The 26,634-nt window shown below is 34.3% G+C and overlaps 1 protein-coding gene across 1 annotated transcript; it reads left to right on the top strand.

Annotated features, from left to right (window-relative positions):
* On the top strand, window positions 1–20,901 carry ALX1 (ALX homeobox 1). Its single transcript, XM_049626032.1, has 4 exons — window positions 1–427; window positions 3,540–3,844; window positions 6,861–6,989; window positions 20,276–20,901. The coding sequence occupies exons 1-4, from the start codon at window positions 202–204 to the stop codon at window positions 20,594–20,596; spliced, it is 981 nt and encodes a 326-aa protein (XP_049481989.1). The 5' UTR covers window positions 1–201; the 3' UTR covers window positions 20,597–20,901.
* The last annotated feature ends 5,733 nt before the right edge of the window (window positions 20,902–26,634 follow it).

A 26,634-nucleotide genomic window follows, 5' to 3' on the forward strand; every position in this document is an offset into this window, starting at 1 on the left:
AGTTTCAAGATATAAAAGCGACTTCGGGTGCCCCCTTTCCAGCCGGGACGTATTAAAGGGCTCGGAGCCGGGCAGCTCCCGGCGCCGAAGCGCTCGCTTCCCCTTCCCTCCTCTGCCCTCCCTTCTCCCGCCCACTTGCTCCCTCCCCCAGCGCGCTCCAGCCTCCGCGCCCCTGGAGCTCCGCAACAACCTTCCAGGATTATGGAGTTTCTGAGCGAGAAGTTTGCCCTCAAGAGCCCGCCGAGTAAAAACAGTGACTTCTACATGGGCGCAGGAGGCGCATTGGAGCACGTTATGGAGACGCTGGACAATGAGTCCTTTTACAGCAAAGCGTCGGCGGGCAAATGCGTGCAGGCCTTCGGGCCCCTGCCCCGCGCAGAGCATCACGTGCGCCTGGAGAGAGCCTCGCCCTGTCAGGACAGCGGCGGTGAGTCGCCAGCCCGAGCCACGGCCGCCCTTCCGCACACCCAAGTGCGGGGACCGGTGGGGAGCGGCTGGCAGGGAGGAAGGGAGGAAGGAAACGGGGAGAGAGCTGGAGGGCGGAGGCGGGCGGTGGAACTGCGAGCGTTTTAAGGAGTAGTGTTTTGGCTGCAGCCGACTTTAAGGGGCAACGGAAGGATTAGGCACCGGATCGCGTCTGCGCGGTTCTCCTTTGGCTGTCGAGTGTTGTCCCTTGTGGGTCCCGGAGACCCTCTATCTGGGACCCAGGCGTAAACTGATAGGGCGGTAAATAGAGTGTAATTGAGTCAAGACAGCGCGCTTCCTCTGTGAGCCGGCCGCGCTGCCCCCGCAGGAGCTGAAATCGATCACCGCTCCTTGAAGGACGTCAGCGTCGTCTGGAGTAAGACGTCTTTGAGCTCCTTTAGATGAAAAACCTTAAAAAACAGTTTTCCCAAGACGTATAGGTATTTTTCTTTGTGAAGCTGGAAGGTTGCTATGCTGGGTTAGCTTGTGGGAAGTTGTGATTTCTGATTGTTTGGGTTTACAACACAACGCACATAACATTTTTGTTAAACACCAAATCGCTTTCAGTAGCTTCGGGTAAAGAATCTCCAGTATAATCCCTCACTCCCCAATACCGTATTGTCTATTTTTCTGACTCCACATTCAAAGTCACCTAAGAACCCTTTCGGAATGCTTCTGGGTGAAATCTTCAACTTTGAACGGCCAAGTATCTCAAAGTCAAAATGTTATCAAAACAAACCATCTATCTTTTCTATCTTGTAACCCAATACAAACCTATTTTTTTTTCAGATCGCGACAGCTAAAGCAAGTTTACAATTCCAAGAGGACTTTTCCTTATCATTGTATATATTCCACAGTTAAGCTGTAAGGAGCGGGTTGCTTTAGAATAACAAACGAATTAAGTGTGAAATATTTACAACAAGCCTCCCGCCCCCTATTTTAATGGAGGGTCAAAATCTGGCAAGGTACTGGCTCATAGGGGCTGATTTTCGAAAACTTGTACACAGTAAGTTTAAAAAAAAAAAAAAAAAGAACTCCTATATTTTACTTATTCAGCGTTGCGGATTACTTTTGACTTGCAAAGTTAAACCAAAAATATAGGCGGGAACGATAGAGAAAATCAGCTAAATCGTTTCCAGTCAAGTATATAGACAGACAGATGCAGTTTTTATTTTTAATATGCTAAACTTTGCCTTTCTGGTTGTATTTCAGACTGCACTATCTTTATTTTTGGAATTCTTTTATGTATACGTAAAGTTATTTAAATGGACAGGATTTAAAAAAAAAAAAACGCATGACTCTCTTGTCCTCTGTTAACTGCTGGGTAGGACTTCATCCTATTTTAAATTGTCGGGGGTCCAAAATAAGAAGAGAATAGGTGATTGTTGATACGTTGACAACTTTTCAAGGAACATCACACTTTTAGGATGAATTTTAATAGGACAGGATTAAGTAAGTTGGATGTGTGCAGCAGTTAGCTAAATTCAGGAAAGTTCCTGTCTTTCTCCTGAGATGCCCTCAGCCTCACGACTGCTTCCCCTCCCCCCTCCCTAATTACCGAAGTTCCCTATTTCATTCTGCTCAAGAAGACAAAACCGTATTGTTAATCAGTCATGGTTCTTCTTTATATCTACTTTTACATCACATCTTTTACATAAAGCATATTAGGCATTTAAGTTATATAGTGATTAAAGTTCAAGACATTTGTGTAATGATTAGAGCAGTTGCTAAGATACATTACGAGAAAATTTAAAAACAGACAAAAACGAAAAAAAGTGTGACAATTCATTGGAAATTATTGTTCTGGCTGGGTTCACTTTTTTTTTTTTTTTTTTTTTTTTTTTTTTTTTTTTTTTTTTTTTTTAGTTTTTCCAGTTTCATTATATGCACCCATTGGATTTGGGTGTGTGTGTCACCATATGATGTATTTTTGTTTTATATCATACAGCAAGCATGCAACCAAAGCTGGAGGGAAATCACTGAAGTTAAAACACCTCTAAACAGACTGGGAGATGACATCTTTTGTAATCTTTTCATAGATGTTTTGATTTCTCTGCTTTAGGGAAAAAAATAAAGCTTTCTGTCTTATAACATATTTCATGCACGAAACAAATATCACATATTTAGAACCACCAAATGAGCTTTTACACTAAAGTCTACTTAAATCTTAGGCTGTTCTATAGGAAGCACTTCCAGAAACTGATATGAAATTCATTTTTTAATTTAGTAGGTCACTTTTTGAAAAAAAAAAGATTAAAAAGCAGAAATGAGTATAAGTCAAAATATTCAAAGCATAGTGGAGACAATACCATATCTTAAATCTATAGTGTGTACATTTTGTGTGGAGCAGAAAGATAAGTTGGGAAGAGTCTGGATTTGTGTTTACAGATATTCCTTAAAATTGAAATATCTTTCTTGAGCCATGTAAGTAGCTTGATTTTGTCTGCTGTGAATAAATTCATACATGATTTACATTAAATTTGGTTCACTTTTCAAAAATTGTGCTCATTATTTTTTTAATCTAGAGCATCTTTTAATTTGATCACCTTAATGTGATTATAAATTATGTGCATAAACATTACATTATTCCTGTAAAATAGAACTGCAGGGGCGCCTGGGTGGCGCAGTCGGTTAAGCGTCCGACTTCAGCCAGGTCACGATCTCGCGGTCCGTGAGTTCGAGCCCCGCGTCAGGCTCTGGGCTGATGGCTCGGAGCCTGGAGCCTGTTTCCGATTCTGTGTCTCCCTCTCTCTCTGCCCCTCCCCCGTTCATGCTCTGTCTCTCTCTGTCCCAAAAATAAATTAAAAACGTTGAAAAAAAAATTAAAAAAAAAAATAAAAATAAAATAGAACTGTAAATCTGGCAAATAATGACTTCCATGTACACATTTTTAAATGGCCTTAACCCTGCCCAAAGTGGATTAATAATTGTGCACAGTGGGATGACTGAATTAATACTGGCACAAGAAATCATTAACAGACTGCTTTCCTGATGCTCTAAATTCTTTCAACGTAATTTCTTCACCGAAATGTTCCACAAGCCTGAGAATTGTTGTTTTCCCCCTCTGGGTACAGTGAACTATGGCATCACCAAAGGCGAAGGACAGCCTCTTCATCCCGAGCTAAACAGAGCTATGGACAACTGTAACAGTCTCCGAATGTCTCCCGTGAAGGGGATGCCAGAAAAGGGAGAACTAGATGAACTTGGGGATAAATGTGACAGCAACGTATCCAGCAGCAAGAAGCGGAGACACAGAACCACCTTCACCAGCCTGCAGCTCGAGGAGCTGGAGAAGGTCTTTCAGAAAACCCATTACCCGGATGTATACGTCAGAGAACAGCTTGCTCTGAGGACTGAGCTCACGGAGGCCAGAGTCCAGGTAGGAGCCAAATGAAGGGCGTGGGTGTGCGTGTTGGGGGCCAGTGTGTGGAGATACTGTTAGAATAATTCAGTGGTTGCATTTTGCCAAAAGGAAGAAACTGATCCTCTAACTAAAGACTAGAACCATGTACTATAGGCATGTAGGTCTACTAAAATGTCTTTTTCCTTGCAAAGGATTTAATCATTCACACAAATACATAAAAGAACATTGGACTGATTACATAGATATACAAATTAACGATTATTTAAAAAGAAGGGAATTTCACAAATAAATCTGATTAAAAAAATTTTTTTAAAGTGCAAAAAACCCAGAATCATAGCTATCTATTTACTAATACATTTGTTTTATTTTATTTTATTTTTCTGTTTCATCAGCCATTAAGGTTCTTTTTAGGTTATGTACCAGGTGTTGGTAAGTTATTTGTGCAATGTCCCATTAATCTGTAATGTTATTGAGGTTGGAGTTATAATAAATCAAAGAGAAAATGAAACAATCTCACAAATTCTTGACTGTTATATATACCGTAACTTATTTTCACTATGCATAAAGATCATATAGCTCTCTTATAATTTTTCTAGATCCTGTAGTTACCAATAGTGCCGTTCCATTTTAATTTTTGAATGTAGATAGCTTACATCCCTTTTGCAGAGGCAATAGGAATAAGGATCTTGAAATGATATTAAAATATATACTCAATTACATTTATAAGTTACATTCAAATTATCAAATTGGATGGTCCAATATACTAAACTTTTAAAATCATTTGAAAAAGGAAAGTTATACTAGGTAAAGTTCTATTTCTTAGACATATTTTTATTTTTACTAGAGTTGGTATGCTTAAACTATATTTTATTACATCTCAAGTAACATCAATTTCAGGGAATGGCCTGTTTCTTTGTTTTTACTACGCTAAATGGGAAAATACTGAATTTTGCAGTTCCCATAATATGTAAGAATAGACTAATAAATAAAATAGTGAGAAATTTTGTTCTGGAAGAGAGAAGAGTAAGAGTTCTTCTGAAGATTAAGCCATTGTAAGGCTTTACATCATTAAGATCACCATCTGGGGGTGTGGTATACCAAGCAGCAGGATTTTTCTTTAGTTTGTGGAGACAAATAGCTACTTTATCGTAGTTCAGGAAGTAAAGATACAGAAAGGTGATGCTAATGAAGAATTTTAGAATTGTCAAGTATTAACACTAGTCCCACGTGTGTGGGTTTTTTTTTTTTTTTAGTTTGTCTTGTATTTATATATTTAAATTAGTTCTACTTGTAACCATAAAAAAAAATATGTTTATAGAGTGATCAGCTGGGCACAATGGATGTTTTCTCCTTAACGTTTCCTCAACTCCTGATTAATTTTTGTCTAGAAACATGCACAGAGAGCCAACCTGAACCTAATTTACTCAGGTTTTCTCTTTCCTGCTTTTCATATCAGAGTGGTAATTCACACCTATTTTAAGGAGATTATAAAGACCTTTTTCTCAGTGAAAAACCGAAAAACAAAACAAACAAACAAACAAACAAACAAAAACCATTCAATACTAAATTCCTTTAGTTTGCTCCTGGTGCCTCTGGAGACAGCAAGAAAATGTTTTGTTTTGTTGTTGATGTTGTTTTGAGCCCTGGGCACTGTGTGTAATACATCTTTCCCATCAATGTCCTAAGAAACCACACTGAACAGATAGCTCTCATTGCCTTCTTTTAATTGCTGGAAACTATAAAGTCCCACCTTAAATTCTCAATACGTGCTTACACATATTAAATTGAAGGTTAATATGTTTCTATAAATGTGATGGTAAAGATATAGAAGATCACAACTGAATATGAAAAAAGCAAAAATTTCAAGTAAATTTTAACAATTTGCATTTTCACATTTGACTTCCAGCTTCTTTTCTGTTTTTTGTATTCTGGATACAGTTTTGTAAAGACTGAAGAGCTTCTTGACAGCTGCTCGTGAAATGTCTACTCAGAAATATCAAATGATGCATACTGAATATAATTTTCTGTCTTTCTTTAATTCATTAAAATATTAAAGTGAAGATTCTGGAGAGCTCCAAGTGTGAATTAGTGATTATTTAACCCTCTGAAGGTGGTGGTTGTTATGATAAATATCATTAATACATAATTAGAGAAATTTGGATGACAGCTTCATGACCTTGTAGAGGCTGTACTAACTCATAGGCTTTCTTAATACTTGGTTATAACTTCCGTTGTTCCTTTATTGTCTATATTACCTGTAAGTCTTTTAAATTAGGGAAATGATTTTGAAGATTTCTGAGCATTTTCTGTAAGGGAAGATGAGTATTATAAGTGGTATAATTTATGTAATAAGCACCCTTGTATATTTTAGAACCAGAGTTCAATTTCAGATGGTTCCATTTACCTGTAGTCTTTTTTATGCTCAATATAGTATGTAATCTTAATATTTTCTGTTACTGAATAATCATGATATTTCTGCCATTGCCGTGTGTTTTGGATGTAATCTTTGTGTTTAAATTTTTCTAAGATTATCTAAGTATGGGTACAACCCAGAAAAGGCGTCACTTTGTGACATGTTTTAAACATAATTGTTTTGACAGACCCAGATATTAATTTGGTTATAGTTTGGCTGGGTTAATGTTATGTGCATAACCCCAAACTAGAAAGTTATGAATGTCTTCCATATTTGCAGCATTCTCTAAGAGGAGCATTATCTATAATAATTTGGAGACATAAAGAGTCTTCAAAATCGTATAATCGAATTCCTTTTTATTTTCCAAAATGAAAAAAAAAAAGCCCAGAGCTGAGACATATTAAATAATTTTTAAAGTATTTCATCCCTTTCTATTAATTTATATTGCCTCTTATCAGGTTAAAATAAAAAGTAAAATTTGTGGATACTTTTCTGACATAAATTTCTTTATTAGTGATTTTGTTGACCTGGTTTGTGTCTTTCCAATTTATGTCTTTTAATGTCACCATTGCATTATCAAATATTTCTCAGCTGACATTCTACTTTTTAAAAAATTAGGTTTGGTTTCAAAATCGAAGGGCCAAGTGGAGAAAAAGAGAGCGTTATGGCCAAATACAACAAGCTAAAAGCCATTTTGCTGCCACCTATGATATATCAGTTTTGCCAAGGACTGACAGCTATCCACAGGTATGGTAAACTTCACAGAATACTGATCGAGAGAAACAGATGTGGTTTGTACATTCTTAAAAGGGCTATTATGATTGGCTTCATTATAGCTAATAGTCAAGAATGAAAATTTTAACCCCCAGAAGAGTTTTTGCATGTTTTTAAGATTTTTATTAGACTGAAATATTTATTTTGTTATTTTCTTTCAGAGCCATTCATTCAAAACTATTTTAGGGTCTCTTCCTTATTGCAACCACTGAAGTAGCCTCACTCATGGTCTAAGGCTTTTAATTACTCTAGATTTTTAACTATTCACACTCACTTCCTTTGTTAACTTTTAAAAATAAATAAAGCGTTGCTTGGCATGCTGTCTCTGTGGCTAACGTTTTATGAACTATCCCATAACCTAGTGTCAAGTGTGGTCTATGAAACATTCCGTCCCATTTTAAAAAGATCTCTTTTCCTATGTTGTCTTTTCAGCTTTGAAGTTACTCATTGTTTCAAGGAAACATTTAGCCCTTTGTTACTTAAAGCATACATAGAATTAGTACTGGACATAATTTTAAAAATTTATCACATTAAAAAACACATCCATCCTTTTATAATGGGAGCTCTCATCTCATTTTAAAGAGTATTTAGACATTCATTTTCTTCTAATTTTTTCCATTTAACTTAGAAGGTTTTTTTTTTCTTTTCTTTTCACACATATAATTAAGACAGTTTTTCCTAGTACTGAGTAATAGTATTCAGAACTGTATTTGATACATGATAAGGAACACTTGTATTCTAAGGAACAAGACATTTGTTATTTCATTCCTTACTGGTGAAGGATATGCATTGTTAGAGACCATTTTGGTTTTTTTTTAAGTTTTTTTTTTTTAAACGTTTATTTTTGAGAGACTAAGAGAGAGTGTGAGTGGGGGAGGGGCAGAGAAAGAGGGAGACACAGAATCTGAAGCAGGCTCCAGGCTCCCAGCTGTCAGCACAGAGCCTGATGCAGGGCTCCAACCCACGAACCGTGAGATCATGACCTGAGCTGAAGTCAGATGCTTAACTGACTGAGCCACCCAGGTGCCAGGAGAGCATTTTAAACACAAATACATGACATATATGCCGGTGGAATACTGTGATAGTTCAGTAACCGGTTCTTCGCAATCCCAGACTTACGGGTATTCATTCTCTTCATCTATAAATTCATACCTTGTGAGCATGAATTCATCCTTAAGTTTTGTGGGTCCTTGTATTCTGATGCCTTTTATGATTCTTAAAAACTTATTCGGAGACCTTCACTCTTCCACATAAATTCACCCAATTTATTAATGTAATATTATATGTGAGTAAAAGTCTTAGAGATCACCTAGTGCAATCTTTCCAAAAGTCCGAGACCCATGGGAGTTAAGGAATCCTTCCATGATTCTGTTCCTTCTAGGACAGTCTATAAAGGGCTGTTACCGTTAAGCCTTTCCACTGCAGTTTACTAGAAGACCAGCAATACCTTTTGAATAAATGTCCGTACCTGCCTTTAGAAGAACCTTGTTTTACTTACTCTTCAAAATTTATCTGAAAGTAGTTCCTTTATTTTTTTTTCTCCAGTTTAAAGCATGTGCATACTCCTACTTACCATCATAGGGCTAATGAACTTGTATTCACCAAATACTGCTGAGTATCCTAGTTGAGTTCTGAACAAAGTGCCATGAGGAGTTTCCTTGGTTGGCTACAAACTCCATGAGAGCAGGCAGTACAGTGGTATCCTAGTTATTAACACACCATAGTCCTGACTCTACCAGGCATTGTTCTAAGCAGGTTGTATATATTAACTCATTTAATCCTTACAACAACTTTATGCAATAGGTGTTATTAATTATCCTCATTTATCGTATGAAGAAACAGAGGCACAGAGAGGTGAGGTTTTTACTCACTTTCACTAGTGGAGAAGCCCAGATTTGATCAGATGCAATCTGGCTCCCAAGTGCAAGATCTTAACCCTCACAATAGACTGTTTCTCCCAATGACTATGTTTAAATGGTTGAATAATTAATAAATGAATACCAAAGGAGCATAAGGCTTAAGTTGCATTATTCAGGTCTGCAGTTTAGTTCAGGTGAGCAGACACTTTACTCAGAATAAGTGAAATAATGAAAATAATAGAGATAGCATATAGTTTATAAAATTTTGAACTTTCACTATGACGAATTTAGAAATAATAAAGTTACAAACTAGTGAACTCCTTTCAAATGGACTTTAGTCTTACTAAATCTGTTCGACAACACCTATGATATATATATGTATGTGTATGTATACATATTTTTTTGCAGCTTATTATTTTCATCTTCATTCCTTTCCTTGCAAACCCCATTTCAGTTTATGTGTTGTTGTTGTTTTTCCCCCCACTTCTCTGTGCTTTGCTGGTGTTGCCTTATCCTTAACTTCCCTTTCTTCTTCTGCACAACATAGAACATTTAGAACAGTGCCTGGCACAAACGAAGCTCTTTGTAAGAGCTTAATATTATTTAATACACTTCGTCATGCTTTTTTTCTAGGATTGTCTTGCCATCATGTTATTGTGCCTCACAACTTTAGATGTTGTCAGTTAACAGAATGAGGTAAGTAGATCGAGTAGGAAGGGAGATGGTAAAATCACATTATACATTTGATAGTCTTTTTCACCCCCACAAAGAATCAATTAAAAATATCTCCTCACACATCATGGGAATTTTGCATGAATTCTCCCTGTGGTTTTTCTGTAATTTATGTCCATTGGTTATACCACCTCATAACTTAAGTATGGCAGCAAAGATATCACATGTTGAGGTTGTTTTGACAGTATAATTCATCAACAGTAATAAAAATCACTACTGTAAAATCCATAGTAATTTTTTATATTGAGAAGTCATTAAATGTTTGGTTGCCAAAAATACTGAAATCAAGTGTCTCTCACTCCCCATTGTGGGTATTGGATAAAGTCAAGAAAAGTCCATTTTAACTTAAATATGTGGTTGGCTTTCTTATTTTGCAAAAAATAATTACGCTAAGATCTTGTCTCTCAAGCTTTAGCCTGAAGGATTTTTTTTTAAGTCATGTGTCTTAAAAATAGAACTTATAATCAGAAAAATAGGGACCAAAGTAGAACTCAACAATTCAATGCCATAAGGCACTGATCTTGGTTACTGTTTCTAACTATGGAAAAACATTATTAATTACCAAAAAGTTGGAAACAAGAAAACTGTTTTAGAAACAGGACAGAAATAAAAAATTAACAATTTGGCAGGAAAGCAAAAGCATTCACAGAAATACTTGAGAAAACAGAATTGGGTGAGAAAATTGTATCAGGTCTGCTCTGTGAGGATAATAATCTTGTCAACTATGGAGGTATCTATATGTATAACATATAATAGGTTTAGTTATGAATGCTAATTAACATTTTCTAAAGTGTTCTAAATACTTCGTTTCCATTCCTCCCATTACAAAATAGTAACAACCGCCCTGATAGTAAAAACAATACCTACCAATTGAGGGCTTATTTTAGGTCAGGCTTCTTTCTTACAGCTATTAGTTCATTAAATTGAAGTCCACGGGTTCAGAGCTCTTTATGCAACATTATCTCTGTGACCCATCACTCAACAATGAAATAGTTCAATTTTGACCCTAAAGTACCAAATCACTTCAGAAAGCAAAAATGCTTTCATTTTTTTTAAATGTGTAAAGTAATGATATAAAGCAGTTTAAAACTGTAGACACTTTTCAGACTGTTTTCAGGTATTTTTCTTAATCTTGTCCATATTTGATAGCAAACAGAAGTGTGATACCAGTAGTATACTTTAAGGTAGTATGTTTTGATGTACTGTTTTTTTTAAAAGCCCTTTATTTGGGCTCACAATATCAGTTGTCATTTGGCAACACTATGAGTTAGTTAAATGAAAGTGCTTGACTACTTGATGTTCTCCAATATTTTAAATAGCAACCACATGCTGAACCTATTCCTTGTGCTATGCTGAATCTGTTCCCTCTGTGTTGAATTCCCTTCCCCTCACCTAGACTGTATTTCCTCCAGGAAACCTTCTCTCAATTCTCCTTCAATCAGCACATGACTTTCTCCCTGGCAAAGTGGTAGACTGTATACGGTCCACCCCATTTATAATATAAAGTATTTATATTTTAAAAAGATTATTCGGTACTTAACTTTGTATTACAACAGTATTAAGCAAATTATGTATACACTCAATAGATGTGAAAAAAAGTAGTTTCACTTCAATATTCTGGGGTACATTATGAACCCAAAATTAATCAATTCCCAGGAAAACAGCTGATTTCTGAATCTCTGCCATTAACCACCTCTGTGGTGTTAAGCAGTTAACTTCTCTGAGTCTCAATTTCTTCCTCTGTTGAACAGAATAGATTAAGAAGATTTTGCAGAATCCTTTCGGCTTAATTCTTTTTCTCCCAGAGTTACTCGTATTTAGGCAACAAATATATGCTAGGTACTGTTTTAGGCATGGAGGTTATATAAATTATCTAGACAAAATCTCTTGCTTTTTGGACAGATTACAAACTAGGTCATATTCATACCAAATTCTGCAGACACTTCCTGATGCAAACTATACCCAGCAGATCAAAAAGGCCTTTGTGTCTTTGAATGAAAAAAGCAAGCATCTATCAACAGTAGATTCTAATTTGCTTCTAATTCATTAACGCCAAAGCATTTCTTCAAATAATTATTTTGTTTAATAAAATATTTTGTCAAGGTATAAACATCTCTAGAGGATGATAGCCAGCCTTCATTCTTATAAGAAACCCTAGTTTCATGCCCTCAGGTTTGGCTCAGATCACATGTGCATTAACTTGATCATTTACTTGCTGGAAACTTTGGATACATTTCCTGACTTCCTTATCTTCAGATTTCTTTATTGGTGAAATGGAGGTATTGTTGGTGCTACAGCTGGTGGTGCGGATGATGATAAGGACCATTATCCTAATACTTTTTCTGTTAGTGAGAGGATTATATTAATTTCCTGTCTGTGTAACTAAATCATGGGACTTGAAAAGGGCTAAGGTGTTAATGTTTGACTATGAGCTTCACAGTCAGGTACTTGTGGGTCCATATCCTGCCTCTGCTACTTAACAGATTTTAGACCTTTGGCAAATGAATTAACCTCTAGGAATGTTTCTCCTCATTTATAAAATGGGTATAAATGTTCATATGATGTTTGTGAGGATTAAACATAATAGTTTCTGCAAAGTACTTAGGACATTGCCTAGTAAATGACAAGTGCTCTATAAATAGAAATAATTCTATAATAGCCATTAGTCATTATGAATTCTACAGTAGAGATATAGCTAAGTGGTGTGAATGTTCTGTTATTGTAGCATTTAAACTAATCCAATTTTTTAGTAACTTTACTATTTGAGGATCTAGGGAAAGACCAAATTCAGTTATATGTACTTTCCTCTTTAAATTGGGACAACCAAATATGGTAACTTAAGGAATGTTTGAGTATATTCTTAATCCACCAAAATTATTTTCTCATGAAGAAAAATATTTTCATCAAAAATTTTAGAAGGTTTGAAATTTTTTCCCACCAAAATTTTCGATGTGGTTTTACTTAGTGGATAGTGAGAATCACAACTAATTCAATGTTTACCTAATATCCAAGGGGACCCGTGCAGTACCTTGCTTTCTGTTGTTTAATTGATGACTTTATAAATATATGCCACTTGGAGTTAGAATATACCAGAAGTGGGATTCAAGTTATAAATAACTGGTAGTCATTGGAGTAATTTAAAACACCGATTAAAGCTGTACAACATTTCTAGTTTAACAAAGTCTGTTTCAAATGTTGTAATCATGCAGTTTTTTTAAAGGAAATGTTAAAGTTTCTATAAGCTAGTGATTGCGAAAATACTGTTCACTCCCCCCTTCTTCCATCATCAGTGCTTTCTGTTTTTTCCCCAAACATTTGAAAAAAGTAAATAACCAAAAATCTTTTTTAAATGTTCAAAATATAGCTATACTTGATGCATTGTATAATAAATATTCTCATATCTATGTAACAACCAGTGAAATGGTCCCATAGTGATACAGTGAGGCTTCCCTTATGAGGGATGGAGGGGTAAAATATTAACATCATTAGGTTAGCAAGTCATATCGATATAAAATTGATGATTTAATTAAATGTATAAAAATATGTACATGTTGTATATAAATTTGTATGAAGAATATTTCATATATATGTATAAGTGTATATTTAACTTAAGTTCTGTGTAGCATAAAGGCAGGTCTTCTCAGCATCATTTAAATGAATATGCAGCTGGACACAAACGGAATAATTTTTATTTTGTTGAAAACACAAACACTTTTTTCTTCAGAGATGAAAAAAATTACCCTGCAAAAGAAGCAAAGTGCATTCAAGTCTTAGATTATGACTATAGACATACTTTTTGAAAAACGTGATATTCAATTTAACATGACTTAATGACTTTAAACACTAAGAATTACTTAGCTGATTGTTTTTTTGTGGTTTTTTGTTTGTTTGCTTTTAATAGGCAATTGGTGTTAAAACATTGAATTTATCTGAATTGGTCATAAGTATTTTATATTTTGAGAGGAAAGAACAAATTAATAAATTGAATAGATTTCCAAAATAAATAATTAGAAAAAATGTAAAAATAAATTATTGAAGAGTGCCATTGCTGTTTATACACATAAAAACTACTTTGTGGGTGATAGAGAAGGACCGGGGGAAAATTAAACCTGGGAAATCTGTGGGTTAAAACCTGTAGTAGACATTGTTATTGTTAGTGTGAACCTACGCTATATAGTTTAATACAGAATTTTATGCTTGCCATATTTATTAAGCCTCATGTTTGTGTGTTTTTTTAATTCTAAATCAAGGAGCATTAAATAAAAAAAATTACACAAACTCACAGTTGATTTAAAATCACAAAAATAAAATTCCGACTTTGTGGTTAACACATATACAAGATGAAAATAATGGATAAATTTAGTCAGCATTTTAACAATAAATTCAAAGCTCGTATATGACACCAAGTGGTAATCTCTAAGTTTCAAAATATTTTGTGCAAATTAAAACATTTGCATATTTGATTCATGTTTTAAGTTATTAATTCACAAGGAAAACTTGATTTATATTTTAATCTTTGTTTCTTATAATTGTGGATTTTGCTTTAATTGGGAAATTGTGTCATTAAAAATGAATCAAGCACCATCAACAATGGCTGTCATGCATGTATTAAAATACATGAAAAATAGTGTTACAAACAATGGAAATGTGACTTTAATGGAAAGTCACTCTACCTTGTCCTAAATCCCTATACACATTTCTAAGATGGAATTTTATTTAAAAAATCAAAGTAGTAGTCAATACTTAACGTATGACCCTTTCTGATAAATAATTACTAATCACTTTAGCATAATGATGCTATATGTTGAAAAGATGTATTTTTGAAATTTTTGAAATGTAAATTGATTTTTTTAAATTAATAATTATATATTATCTGAAATTTTGTATGTGAAAATTACACCTAATAAGTAGGCACTGATGAAAATGTACCCTTATTTCTATCTTAGGTAGTATCTAAACATGCTCAGATTAATGCTTTTCCCTTCATAATTAATTTCAATTGAGATTTCCGCCCCCTCTCTCCCCCCAGATGGACAAAGTATCAGTGTTTGAGACTTATTCACTTTTTCTCTGATAGCAAGTGAGGCTTACTCACTGGCAGTAAATTCACTATTTATAAAAACGTTTATACTCTTTCTCCCTGCCAGGAACTTACTGATGTGGTGACTATTGATGTAGTTACTATAAAAGTTAATGGGACCCTGAAATTAGTCAACAGCTAAAGTATCCACAAGTTGCTAAGCAAGTTATTAATATTATATCACCTTAATTTTAAAGGAAGTGATATACTACTAGTAAGGAATATAATGGCCTCTTAAAAAATTAAACTGCTTTTGCAAAATGTGATGTTGGCATTTTTTAAGAGACCATATAAAAAATCTGGTAAATTAAATTATATAAGTGCTAATGTGGTAATAAATATATATAGTAGTATTGAATAATATATAAAGTGGTCAGTAAATGTAAACATTCTGTCAAAAAGGAATAACCAAAATCAACTTTTGGATTTTAATGCAAAAAGTTATTGTTTAAACATTATTACAAACATAACTTTGTGAATCCCTGATTTATATCTTTTTAAAGCAACCTTTAACTCCCACAGGGAAGTGTGTAGGCATATGATGGGAGGGCATGAGGGTAGCATGGTGTGTGTGTGTGTGTGTGTGTGTGTGTGTGTGTGTACATATGGACGTCAGGGCCAGGTAAGAACAGTCTATATATAGAGGAAGAGTAAGGTTAAATAAACTTGCTTTGGTAGAAAAATATTAGTTTTATAGTGCTTTAAAATTAAGGAACGGTTGTTACTCATTTGTTTTCACGTTATATACTAAATTCTGTAGGGTAGTGTCTTCTAAATAGCACAAACATTAGGATATAGAATATATAATGCTGTCATGAAACTATTTGATGTTTTTTATACATCGTGATACTTTGCAACTAACAGAAAGACTAACAGACTTGCATTGTTTAACATTCTTTAAAAGTACATAGTGTTGCTTACTGCAGTAAAGATCAGCAAATATATTAAAAATATACACCAGGTTTAGTTATACTAAATTTTTCTTAGTAGTTTTGATTTTACAAAGAATATATTTGTATCAAGTTTCTAAGGTAAAGGTAAATGAGATTTATAATTTTTATCCATTGTTTACCATATACTTCAAGTCATGATGAATATATATCCACAGTGAAGAATTGTGTGTGTGTGTGTGTGTGTGTGTGTGTGTGTAAAATACACATATATATTGACTCATTCCTACGTGTTACTTTTAATTCCTCAGAAGGAAAATGAGTGTTAAATGAATTTGATTTCTGTTTGGAAAGAATCAGACAAAAAAACCAGCTTTCCTCCAAAACTCAAAGCATGGAATAATTAAGTGTTAACTTTTTATTTGATTAGAAAAACATTAAGGAGCAAATGTTCAAAGTAGAGTATAGTTAAGTCAGCTGAACTTCCATTCATGCTAATGGGAGGCTGTTGGCTACGTTCCCTGGACAATGCTTTGAACGTACCCCTAGAACTTTTTAAAATGTTGTGAAGCACATTAAAGCATGGAATGTTTTTTAGATTTTCTACTCCTTTTAAACAGAATAAAGAAGAAAAAATGTAAAGGCAGGCAGACTTTTTTTTTCTTTTTTTTTGGCACATGGGAAAGAAGGATGTGGACATTATTTAATAATGGTGTTCCTGGTTGTGAGTCTCTTGAATGTTATACAGTTAGAAGCCCATTAAAACACCCCCAAATTTATCTGATACTGGACATTGCCATTGTAGATGTCTTAGAAATAGTTCAAAAATGAAAAGTAGTGATCCTATTCAGAAAAACATTCTTTCATTTCAAAATTTAACAACAAATACAATATTTCTTTTAATGAGTCAGCAAGGTTTTTTGTGGCTTCTCTGTTGACAACAGTTTTAGACAAAATGACTTGTACATTCCAGCACATAGTTCTAAAATGACCACTTATATAGGGTGGCAGAGGGATGGAGGGGCCGTAGACTGAGCCCGCCTTTAGAGCACTAGATTTCTTAAACTGTAAGCTCTAACAGCTTTGTTCTTTGATCAAATACTGCCTTTGGGGAAGCTTAAGAAAAGAGATTTGTGTCATAATTGCCTAAGATATTTGAAGATTTTCATGTGTAAGAAGGATGCTGCTTATTCTGTATCATTTTAAAGAACAGAAATAGAATCAATAGACAGAGGAAGATAACAGCTCACTTTTTTACAGAACTCTCCAAAAGGGAATGAAACATTTTTAAACAGGTGAGCTTCTTATCACAGGAACCAAACATAGTTGAAAATTTACAAGGGCTTCAGTAGTGTCTCCTAATCCCAGGTGATTTTCAGAATTCATGTATTATTGTCATTATTTTAATACAGATCCCATAAACCACACCCCACGCTTGATGAATTAGAATCCTCAAGATATATCTGTAATGAAGAATAAGTATTTAGTAGGAAAATAAAACAACCTAGGGAAATACAGTCAACAGGGTCTGGGGATGAAATTTTCACAATAATTGTCAAGATTATACAGAATGGTGATTATAGAGCTCAAATCATGAAACAAATTTAGATATACAGTATTAGCATAAATTGTCCATAAAATTTCCATTACACCTCCAAGATGGATCAGTTCAAATTTCATATTCTTAAAGATTTTAAAGTCCTCTAAAAAATTGTATTAAGTGCTTATCATATATTGTGTTAGGCTGAAGGATGAGAAAAGGGTTACGAGCGAACATCGGGAATTTTGCTTTCAGAGAATAGAATCTATGAATACCCCAAAAGTTGGGATTATGAATGTGTAAATAAGCAACTTCAACCTATAAGACTAGTTTTTATATCATTGTAGCATTTCTTAAGATTTCCTGGGTTCATATTTTACCTCCACAATTGGAGTTACATGTCTTGGGTAAGGTTATTAAACTCTCTGTTCTGTTTTATGTTTTACAAAATGGGGATACTAAAAACAAGGAAACATCTTTTAGTGTATTGAAATGATTAGAAGTCTTCACAGTGCATTTAATACCATGTCCGACATGGTAATTAATTAATAACCATTAGCTATCATGAGCATGATTTTGATTGTCGTCATCAGATGTTTAATCATCCAGAGGGAATGCTTCAGAGGAAGCAAAGTCTCAATTCACTGGGGATATTGTCTTTTATGCTTTGCATCGAACTTTCGATATCAAAACCAACGAAAACCATGAAGACATTCCAGAAATTTTTAAATGAAACAAAGATATGGGAGTGGAGGAGATACAGATCAAGGAAGTAGGACACATCAGTAAAAATGTGCGACAGTATTACTACCCATGGGAATACCTGGGTATCTTTTCAAATCCAACTAAAATACTGCTGTAGTAACTTGCTTCACCAATCTATTCTGTTCAGAAAACATTTCTTTCTATATGCTAGAAATTCTTTCACCAAAAGTAACACATTTAACTTGCTAGATCATGTCTAGGTAAGAAGTTTTGATCAAAGTAAAAATATTTGTCCAGGTCATCAAAAGTGGAAAATTTATTTTCAATTTACAGGTAGATTAATGTGAATTATTTTAGGCATAGAAAACTTCTTAAATTTACATTCATAGATTACTTTCCTTGCCTTTACTGTCCTAATTTTCCTTTTTTTTATACCTACTTAGTAAATATGTTTCTATGCATTTGGAATATGAATAGATGGTTTTAATAGTAAATTTCAGCAATACTATGTGTAAATTGAGGAATCTTTTAACAAACTTAAAATGTAAAGTCTTTCTCTACCACTATTTTGCCTTTCATTTATTTTTTTCAAAAATAAGCAAGCAAGTTCACTTTCATTTCCTGAAAGCCCTTTTGTCAGACATGTGACTGTGGTTTTTGCAGTGTAGCACAATGTTTGATTGAATGTCAGAGGAAAATCACCCAGATCAAGTTAGAAGAGCTAGGTTGACAGAGTAATGACATTAACAGTCCTTCTTGTTGGTCTGAGATACATAACTCAGCAATCAGTGGCACCAATCATTATATTTTGGCTAAAGTGGGATTCATTTAGTAGAATCAGCCAGAATTAAAACAACATAGCCCACGACGACTTAAAGATTAATAGAATGTGCAAATCATTGTATATATATTTAGACATGTCTCACAGATTTAATATATTTATATAAATACACATATACATATTCATATAAATATAAATATACATACACATATTTATATAAATATACATATTTATATAAATGTATATACATATTATATAAATATACATATATATTTATATGTATATATCTTGAGTAACAGAGTACCATCTCTACCAGTTTAATGTAGAAGATTCATTTACATTTTATGCTATTAATTGAAAATGAGTTGTCTTAAAAAGTACGATTTAAGCATGGGTGTGTGAGACTACATCAGGCCTATATGTAGTAGACTGGAATTTTTATGTAAAAGTAAATATAATAAAACATAATTTGTGTATATGTTAAAGAGAATTGATGATTCTATTCTAATTGTCATGATTTTAAAAAAGGAAACCGGATGTGATAAACATGGTATCTATTGTAATAACATAGCAAAAGGCATACAGGTTTTAAATTTCATCTTCTAAGGCGCAAACTCTGTCCCATGTTCTACCATTCAACATTTTCCCCCAGCTCCTGCTGTTTGTCAGGATTTTTCTCTGTGCTTCTCAGTAATGCATGTGATCACTTTTTTTTTTCCCTGCCTTGTTTAAATAGCTGGTCTAAGACACCTCCTAATACAAATTTCACTTAGTGTTTCCTTTACATGCTAGTAACTTTAGATAAATTTGTATTTGTTGTTTCCTATATAGATTTAATAAGAAATGTGAATTTCCTGGGTTCAAATGACAACCTAGTTTTCAATCTTATGTAAAATGTTATATATAGTACTTTAACTATACTCATAGGATATTTTTGCTAATACTAGCACATTTTTCTCAGTTTTGCTTTTATGATTTGGTAATGCTCATGTGTTTGAATTTTAAATTATTTTACATGTCATAATTCCATTGCAACCTGACCATATCACCTGTAAATCATAGAACAAATGTTTAAAATATGTATAGTTTGCTCAGATTCACAGAGCTATGTATTTGAGGCTCTAGGAAATAAAAATCAATGAACGGGTAAACATTTCTGATAATGAATTTGATTAAAAGTCTCTACAGAGTAAATAGCCTAATATCAGGAATGGTTTCCAACAAAAACTGTCACACTGAGTCTAACTATGGAACATTAAAAACTGCGATTGTGTCATTTTGCTTAGATGAAGACTATATTTAAACTTAAAGCCGTATTTTAAACTGCTTTTCCAAACACATGAATTTGTCATGAATCATGACTAACTCGTCTAGATTTCATATTCAAATCATGACTATAAAAAGAATACTCAAGAGATTGACATGTTTTGAGAGTATTTTGTGTGGTCAAGTGTGTGGGTTTTGGTGATCTATTACAGTATAACAAACTGGAAGAATCTTTCAAGTAATTATTTTTTAGTAATCCCTTTATGTACTCAGAATATAATGACAGACCACCCAATGGGAGCAAACAATGAATTGTTGACAAAATTTAGTAAACACTGTTTAACAAATGTAAGGGGACAAAAGTGAGAATGCGTAAATGTAATATTTGTTGTTTTATATATTCCAGATTCAGAACAATTTGTGGGCAGGAAATGCGAGTGGCGGTTCTGTGGTTACTTCAGGCATGTTACCACGTGACACTTCCTCGTGTATGACACCTTATTCTCACTCGCCTCGGACAGATTCCAGTTACACAGGGTTTTCACACCACCAGAACCAGTTCAGCCACGTGCCCCTCAACAATTTTTTCACTGACTCTCTTCTGACTGGGGCTACCAATGGACATGCATTTGAAACAAAGCCAGAATTCGAAAGGAGGTCTTCCAGTATTGCAGTCCTTCGAATGAAAGCCAAGGAGCACACTGCCAATATTTCATGGGCCATGTAACATACAGTACTCTTTTATTTTTCTTTTAATGGCAAAGTAAAACATTCTATTTCTCATATTTAAAGGATACCACAATAAGCTGCTGTGTGTGGAATTGCTAAAGGTCAAGATATACAGTGAGACCAGCTTAAATGAATAGTCGTTATTATTTAACATTAAAATCTAAGAATGAACCTCTGGGAAGACTAAATAGATTTACCATCCATCAGTCTCCACAAACGCTGTTTTAGTAGTAACATTTTTTTTTCTATTGTACAAGTCGATGAAATACGATCATGCAACTTCTTAAAAGAATAAATGTATTAAACAAATTTCTCTGTTATAGATTGATTTATGTCAGTTCTGAATAACAAGAAATCCCTTGTAAAATAATACCTGATAAAGGAGGAAATGCACTGGGGAACAGGTCCAGATACCAAAGCTGTCAGGTAGATATTGAAGCAGCATGTTTCGGGGAGTTCACTGTTATTTCTCCCTCTCTGGCTGCAAGACACAATGGCATAGCCCCTGTTGCTGAGAATTTATCTTCAGGTCTCAAAGGTTTTTTACCTATGGATGTTTTAGTGAATTTCCATTCCGTGAAATAGCACTCTCCTACAATGACCAGCATTTGCATGAAATATTTGGGCATAGTTTCCTGAAACCATGTGGCTAAAGGTGATAACTGAAATATTCCAGTGTGATTTAAAATCTAGTCAGGAGAGTAGTTTCTATAAATGCCATCTTTTACGTGAAAAAGCACCGACTCAGCAGAAAAGCCAACACTGACTCACCTCACCGATTTAGTATTAACACACTAGAAAAAAAAGTAAGTTACAAAACCTCCTGCTTTTAAGCTAAAATTGTGTCGATTACACTGTACACACAAACATCTAATAAATACATGAAAAGAAGGATTTTTGACGTGTAACATTATGCTTTATTATATTATGAAACATTTTCAGTTAAAAGAGCAGCAAATCTGAATTTATATTTATTTCATAGGCTTATGCCAGTGCACATGTGTGCGTGTTTGTTTTTTGATATATAAGCTGTAAGCATTTTTTTGCTACTGTGGTTTTGCATAGGGAATTAAAATGTCAGAAGGCTCTCTAAAATTTCTGGTGGAAAAGAAAAGAAAAATACTTTGCATCTGGAAAATTGCTAACCCCTTTGATTTACTTCTCCTCCCTTTCCCCTGTCACATTCCAAGCTTTTTCAGATGAGTGAAATGTCAACCTCCTTAAAATACTCTTAATTCATAAAGGCAAAGTAAATTAATTGAAATGAAGATGGCTCCCATGGCTTGGATCACAGCAAGGTCTGCTCTTTGTATGCTCTTAGAATCTTCCCTGTGGCTCCTCCAGCCTTTAGGAGTATGCTTGGAAGCCGTAAAGGCTAAAGGACAGGAATAAGTGAATTTTAAAAATTAAATTTCAGAAAAAAGTACTTAAATCCAGTGTCTACTTCTCAGTGGGAAAATATTTACAGCAGTTAGACATCTTTTGTAATAAAAGTTTAAAATCAAGCAGATGATGAGTGATGTCCTAAACAAACATTCCTTGACTTCATAATAACTCTCTTCTTTATTTTGTGTGCTCTCTTTTTAGTGTTCTTCCCAGGACAGACTTGTTCAACTTTGGCCCTGAGAATTATGCTTACATGCAGGAGCTCTTGTTAAGGGATTGTTTAGGCAGCTGTTAAATATCCTTCATGTTTTAAAAGAGAATGACTTGTTTTAATATATTGATATGACTGGTCAATAGGAATTTGTGAACTAAAACAGAAAAGGAAAATGTAAGATTTTCTTTTTAAAAATTCCCAAATTGGGAGGCATCGGGGCTCAGTTGGTTAAGCAGCCAACTCTTGATTTTGGCTAAGGTCATGATCTCACAGTTCGTGAGATCAAGCCCCACGTCAAGCTCTGTGCTGGCAGCACGAAGACTTCTTGGGATTCTTTCCCCCTCCCTTCTGCCTCTCCCCCACTCGTGTGCACACACACACACACACTCTCAAAATAAATAAATTTTAACTTGTTTTGATGTTTACTTATTTTTGAGAGAGAGAGAGCAAGCAGGGGAGGGGCAGAGAGAGAGGGAGACACAGAATCTCAAGCAGGCTCCAGGCTCCTAGCTCACAGCACAGAACCCCAGGCGGTGCTCAAACCCATGAATCATGAGATCACGATCTGAGCCGAAATCAGATGCTTAACTGACTGAACCACCCAGGCACCCCATAAATAAATAAACTTTAAAAACAAATAAATACTCCCAAATTAGTAGAGTTTATGTTCATTTTCTTCTGCTTTCTTAATTGAAATTTTAATGTCCCTTGGCTAATACATTATATTTTTAAAATAAGGGACGAAACTCATTTTTGAATCCAGTTTGAATTTCACTTCATCCTTAAGTTTTCCTACTGGAGAACCTACCAGAAGGGAACCTAAGGGAAGAAGTGAAGTTCAAACTTGATCATCTCCTAGTTTTCTCATTATATTGTAATAATTCATTGGAGCTTCTGTAACTCAACTTCTTTCAATTTTAACAACCTCTTTTTAATTGAAGTTCTATATCTGCAATGCTTTGTATAAATTTAATTTAATCAGCACATTCTTTTTTTTTTTTTTTTAATGCCTACAGTGTGTGAAGTACTTTCTGGGATAATAAAATAAATAATAGAACTATGGTTTTTGTTCTTGATGAGTTCACAATCTTCCTGGACAGACACACCCATAAAGTTTGTATCCTCAACCATGCCTCACAATTTATGATGGCAATAAGAATTGAATGCATTTTTTTGTGTTAACATTCTGACCTTTCCTTTTCATTGGCTGAATTTTATTACATATTTAAATGACCAAAATATAATAAAATGAACTTCTGATGTAATAGGATAAGATAAAGCTAAAACAAAGAATGCATAAAATGCACTTCCTGAATTTTCTCTTGTTGTTTCTGAACTTAGCTTAAACTAAGTTTCATATACTAGAATTCATATCACTTACAAAAATGTTGAACTTACTTGGGCGCCTGGGTGGCTCAGTCGGTTGAGTGTCGGACTTCAGCTCAAGTCATGATCTCACGGTCTGTGAGTTTGAGCCCTGCATTGGGCTTTGTGCTGACAGCTCAGAGCCCGGTGCCTGCTTCGGATTCTGTGTCTCCCCCTCTCTCTGCCCCTACCCTGCTCATGCTCTGTCTCTCTCTGTCTCAAAAATAAAAACATTAAAAAAATTTTTTTAAATGTTGAGCTTACTTAAGAGAGGAAAAACTAAGGAGTTTATAATTTACTTTTGGGGGGGCTCAAATTATTGACAGTATAGAACACTGGGATTTTTGGTCCATTAAGTAGTTGATCCTCTTGGATGTTTGTTCCCATGACATTCCCATCCCCTATTTGCACCTTCTGCACATTGTTCTTGCACAGGTGGTTTACAGGATGGTTCTTGTACTCTTTCTCCTGAGCAGTTTGGTTAAGGTTTGGTTTTCATGAGAGGAGATAAATTTAATGGACAATGAGGTAAGATTTGCTGTTTCTTTCATAAACATAAAATGAATTTTCAGAAAACAGTTTGTGGATTTTTGAAGATATGTAATTTACTTAAGAATATTAAATAGTGATTCTTTCTTATACAACTTCTTATGAAATCAGAAAAAGAAAGCCACTGTAATCTTTGCCCTCAGTCTTGACAATGTATCTCAAAAGAATCACAGAGTTACTTAACCTATATAACCTTGAGGAAACTCATGAAATTGAGTATACAAATTACTGGAGTGTATTAGTTTCATCATTTCAATAGGCTGTTGATTTTTTACCTCCAAGGAAAGGGAGGGAGGGGCATACCTATGCAGTGAATACAGTTCTTACAAAGATGATATGTTGTTTCCTTTTAGTGTCTTTACTTTCTTGTCTCAAATACTAGCTGCTTATTTGCATAGCACCTCCCTGTGTTTTATATAATGCTGTTTTCTATATAAGGTTGTAGTTTTAGTCTATCAGCAGCTAAACAATGCCTTGGCTAAAAGAGAAGTGGAAGGATCGACTATAATGTTTGTGTAAGCTCTTTGACAAAGTTAAATAATTTTCTAAACTTACCAGTGACCTTGCATTTGTTTTTCAATATTTAATTGAAATAGAATTATAAATGATGAGTAATGGTTAGATATAATTTTTAATAATTAATTTGGTAATTTTTTATTTGCTGCCAAATATTTTAGGAGAAATATAGAAATGATCTTATTTTTAAAATCCCAGTTGGGCTAACTTCTTCTTTTCTCTGATTGGAATATGCAGATATATTTTTATTATTTAAAACATAATTGCTAATTTTCAGCCACCTCTACTTTAAGAAATTAGGCATCTAAAATTTCAGCAGACATTATTTCCTTATAGCTATTCATATTTTGCATTGAAGAAGCTTTTTGTAAGGAAATCTATTTAATAAAATGCTACATTAAATAGTACTTTTGTTCTTAGCCTCAGAGTCTCCTTGCATATATTTTATACAAGCCGGGCAGTAATGTCACTAACAATCCAAATGAAAACAAAACCAGAAATGAAATGCCTAGCAGTAGAGTCCTCACTGACGGCAGGAATCCTCAAAAACAGGTTAAATGTGATTCTGGTTTTCAGGGTATAGAAAATGCTAAAACAGGATTTTGTTTTGTTTTAATAACTCTCCTTTGTAAACGAACATATTGCCATTATTTATCCTAGAAATATATTACAAAAATGGTGAACAAGTCTTCAAGACATGGGCTAGCTAATTCTTCAGTTTTACTGCATAAAATAAGACAGGATTGAAAGCAGCTTTTTCTTTCCTTCCTAGCCTTAGAATTGTATATCACTATGCATTCTTTAAGTTCCAGGGGCAAATAAATGACTTCACTTGAGTATTTCATCATGACACTATTTTATAGCATGTCTGGCTTTAGAGACACTACTTACTGAAGTTTTTCATGCATCTTCACAAAATATACACTTGTAATATTTTCTTTACTTATTTACTTTAACATACACTTTAAAGACTTAAGAGAATAACTCAGAATAATCACCAGCATTGTCAAAACATGATAAGTTTAGTAGAAGGCAAAAGGAGCCCCCTACAGGCTGTTTATGCTGTCCAAAGGGTGGACGTGATTCAAACTCCCCAAATCACTAGAACAGGTTCATAACTTATGTGGGAGTGGAGTTAAAGGATAGAAGTCGGAGAGAGTCCATATACTGAGATGCAAAAATAGATCCTTAGTTTCACTAACCCTAGAATGAAACTTGGCATTTTCTTGTATTTATGAATATGGACAACGAATCTCAGTAGTATGGCAGTGATTTTTGTCACCAATAAAAAGAAGAGATATTTATAGATATCTTGAAATAATTGTAATTTAAGTTTATCACTTGATCAGGATAGTTTTCAAACTTTTTTAGCAATTGTCAAACTACATCAAAATTAGGGTAATTTCTAGCTCTCTTGTTGGGTCTTGTTGTTTAATCTATCAGTAAAGATGCACAGACACTACATCCTGGAATTAGTTTTATAAATATTTGGACACCCGTATTTCAATATGAGTGGTTTCCCTTTTAAGCCTATTCATTAGATGTACTGAAATACATTCTCTAAGAAGGGGTTCTCACAAGACCACTAAACTGCCAGAGGGCCCCATGGAGCAAAAGAGATTAAGAAAACATTTTATGCACCAGTGTCATTTCCCCATATCAAATAATTTTTTTCATCCCAGAGGATGACCGTGTGTTATGGAAGGGGTACATAAAATAGGGTACATAATAACTCATCAGATTATCTCTTACTAGCAGAGGGTAGGATTGAAAGAGAATGGGGCTTTTTAAGGCAGGCAGCCCCATAGCATTCATTGTTGAATGACTGAGGCAATTTAATGAGGATCACTGAGAAGCTAGGATGCATTGGACAGGAACTAGGTGTTTGGGAAGAGGGCGAAATGTTTGGGTAGTATCATGGAAAGACTATGGCCTTAGAAGTTTTAGTTCTTTCATTTTTTAACTTTAAAGCTTTAGGCAGATCATTCAATTCCTCTGAATTCTAG

Source organism: Panthera uncia, chromosome B4 (genome assembly GCF_023721935.1).
Source record: "Panthera uncia isolate 11264 chromosome B4, Puncia_PCG_1.0, whole genome shotgun sequence".
NCBI lineage: Eukaryota > Metazoa > Chordata > Mammalia > Carnivora > Felidae > Panthera > Panthera uncia.

Bases quoted from the DNA above. Each gene is read 5' to 3' on its own strand.
- ALX1 (XM_049626032.1), top strand. From the start codon at position 202: ATGGAGTTTCTGAGCGAGAAGTTTGCCCTCAAGAGCCCGCCGAGTAAA. The intron at 428-3,539 runs GTGAGTCGCCAG...CTCTGGGTACAG, and splicing joins GCCCTGTCAGGACAGCGGCG to TGAACTATGGCATCACCAAA. The intron at 3,845-6,860 runs GTAGGAGCCAAA...TTAAAAAATTAG, and splicing joins TCACGGAGGCCAGAGTCCAG to GTTTGGTTTCAAAATCGAAG.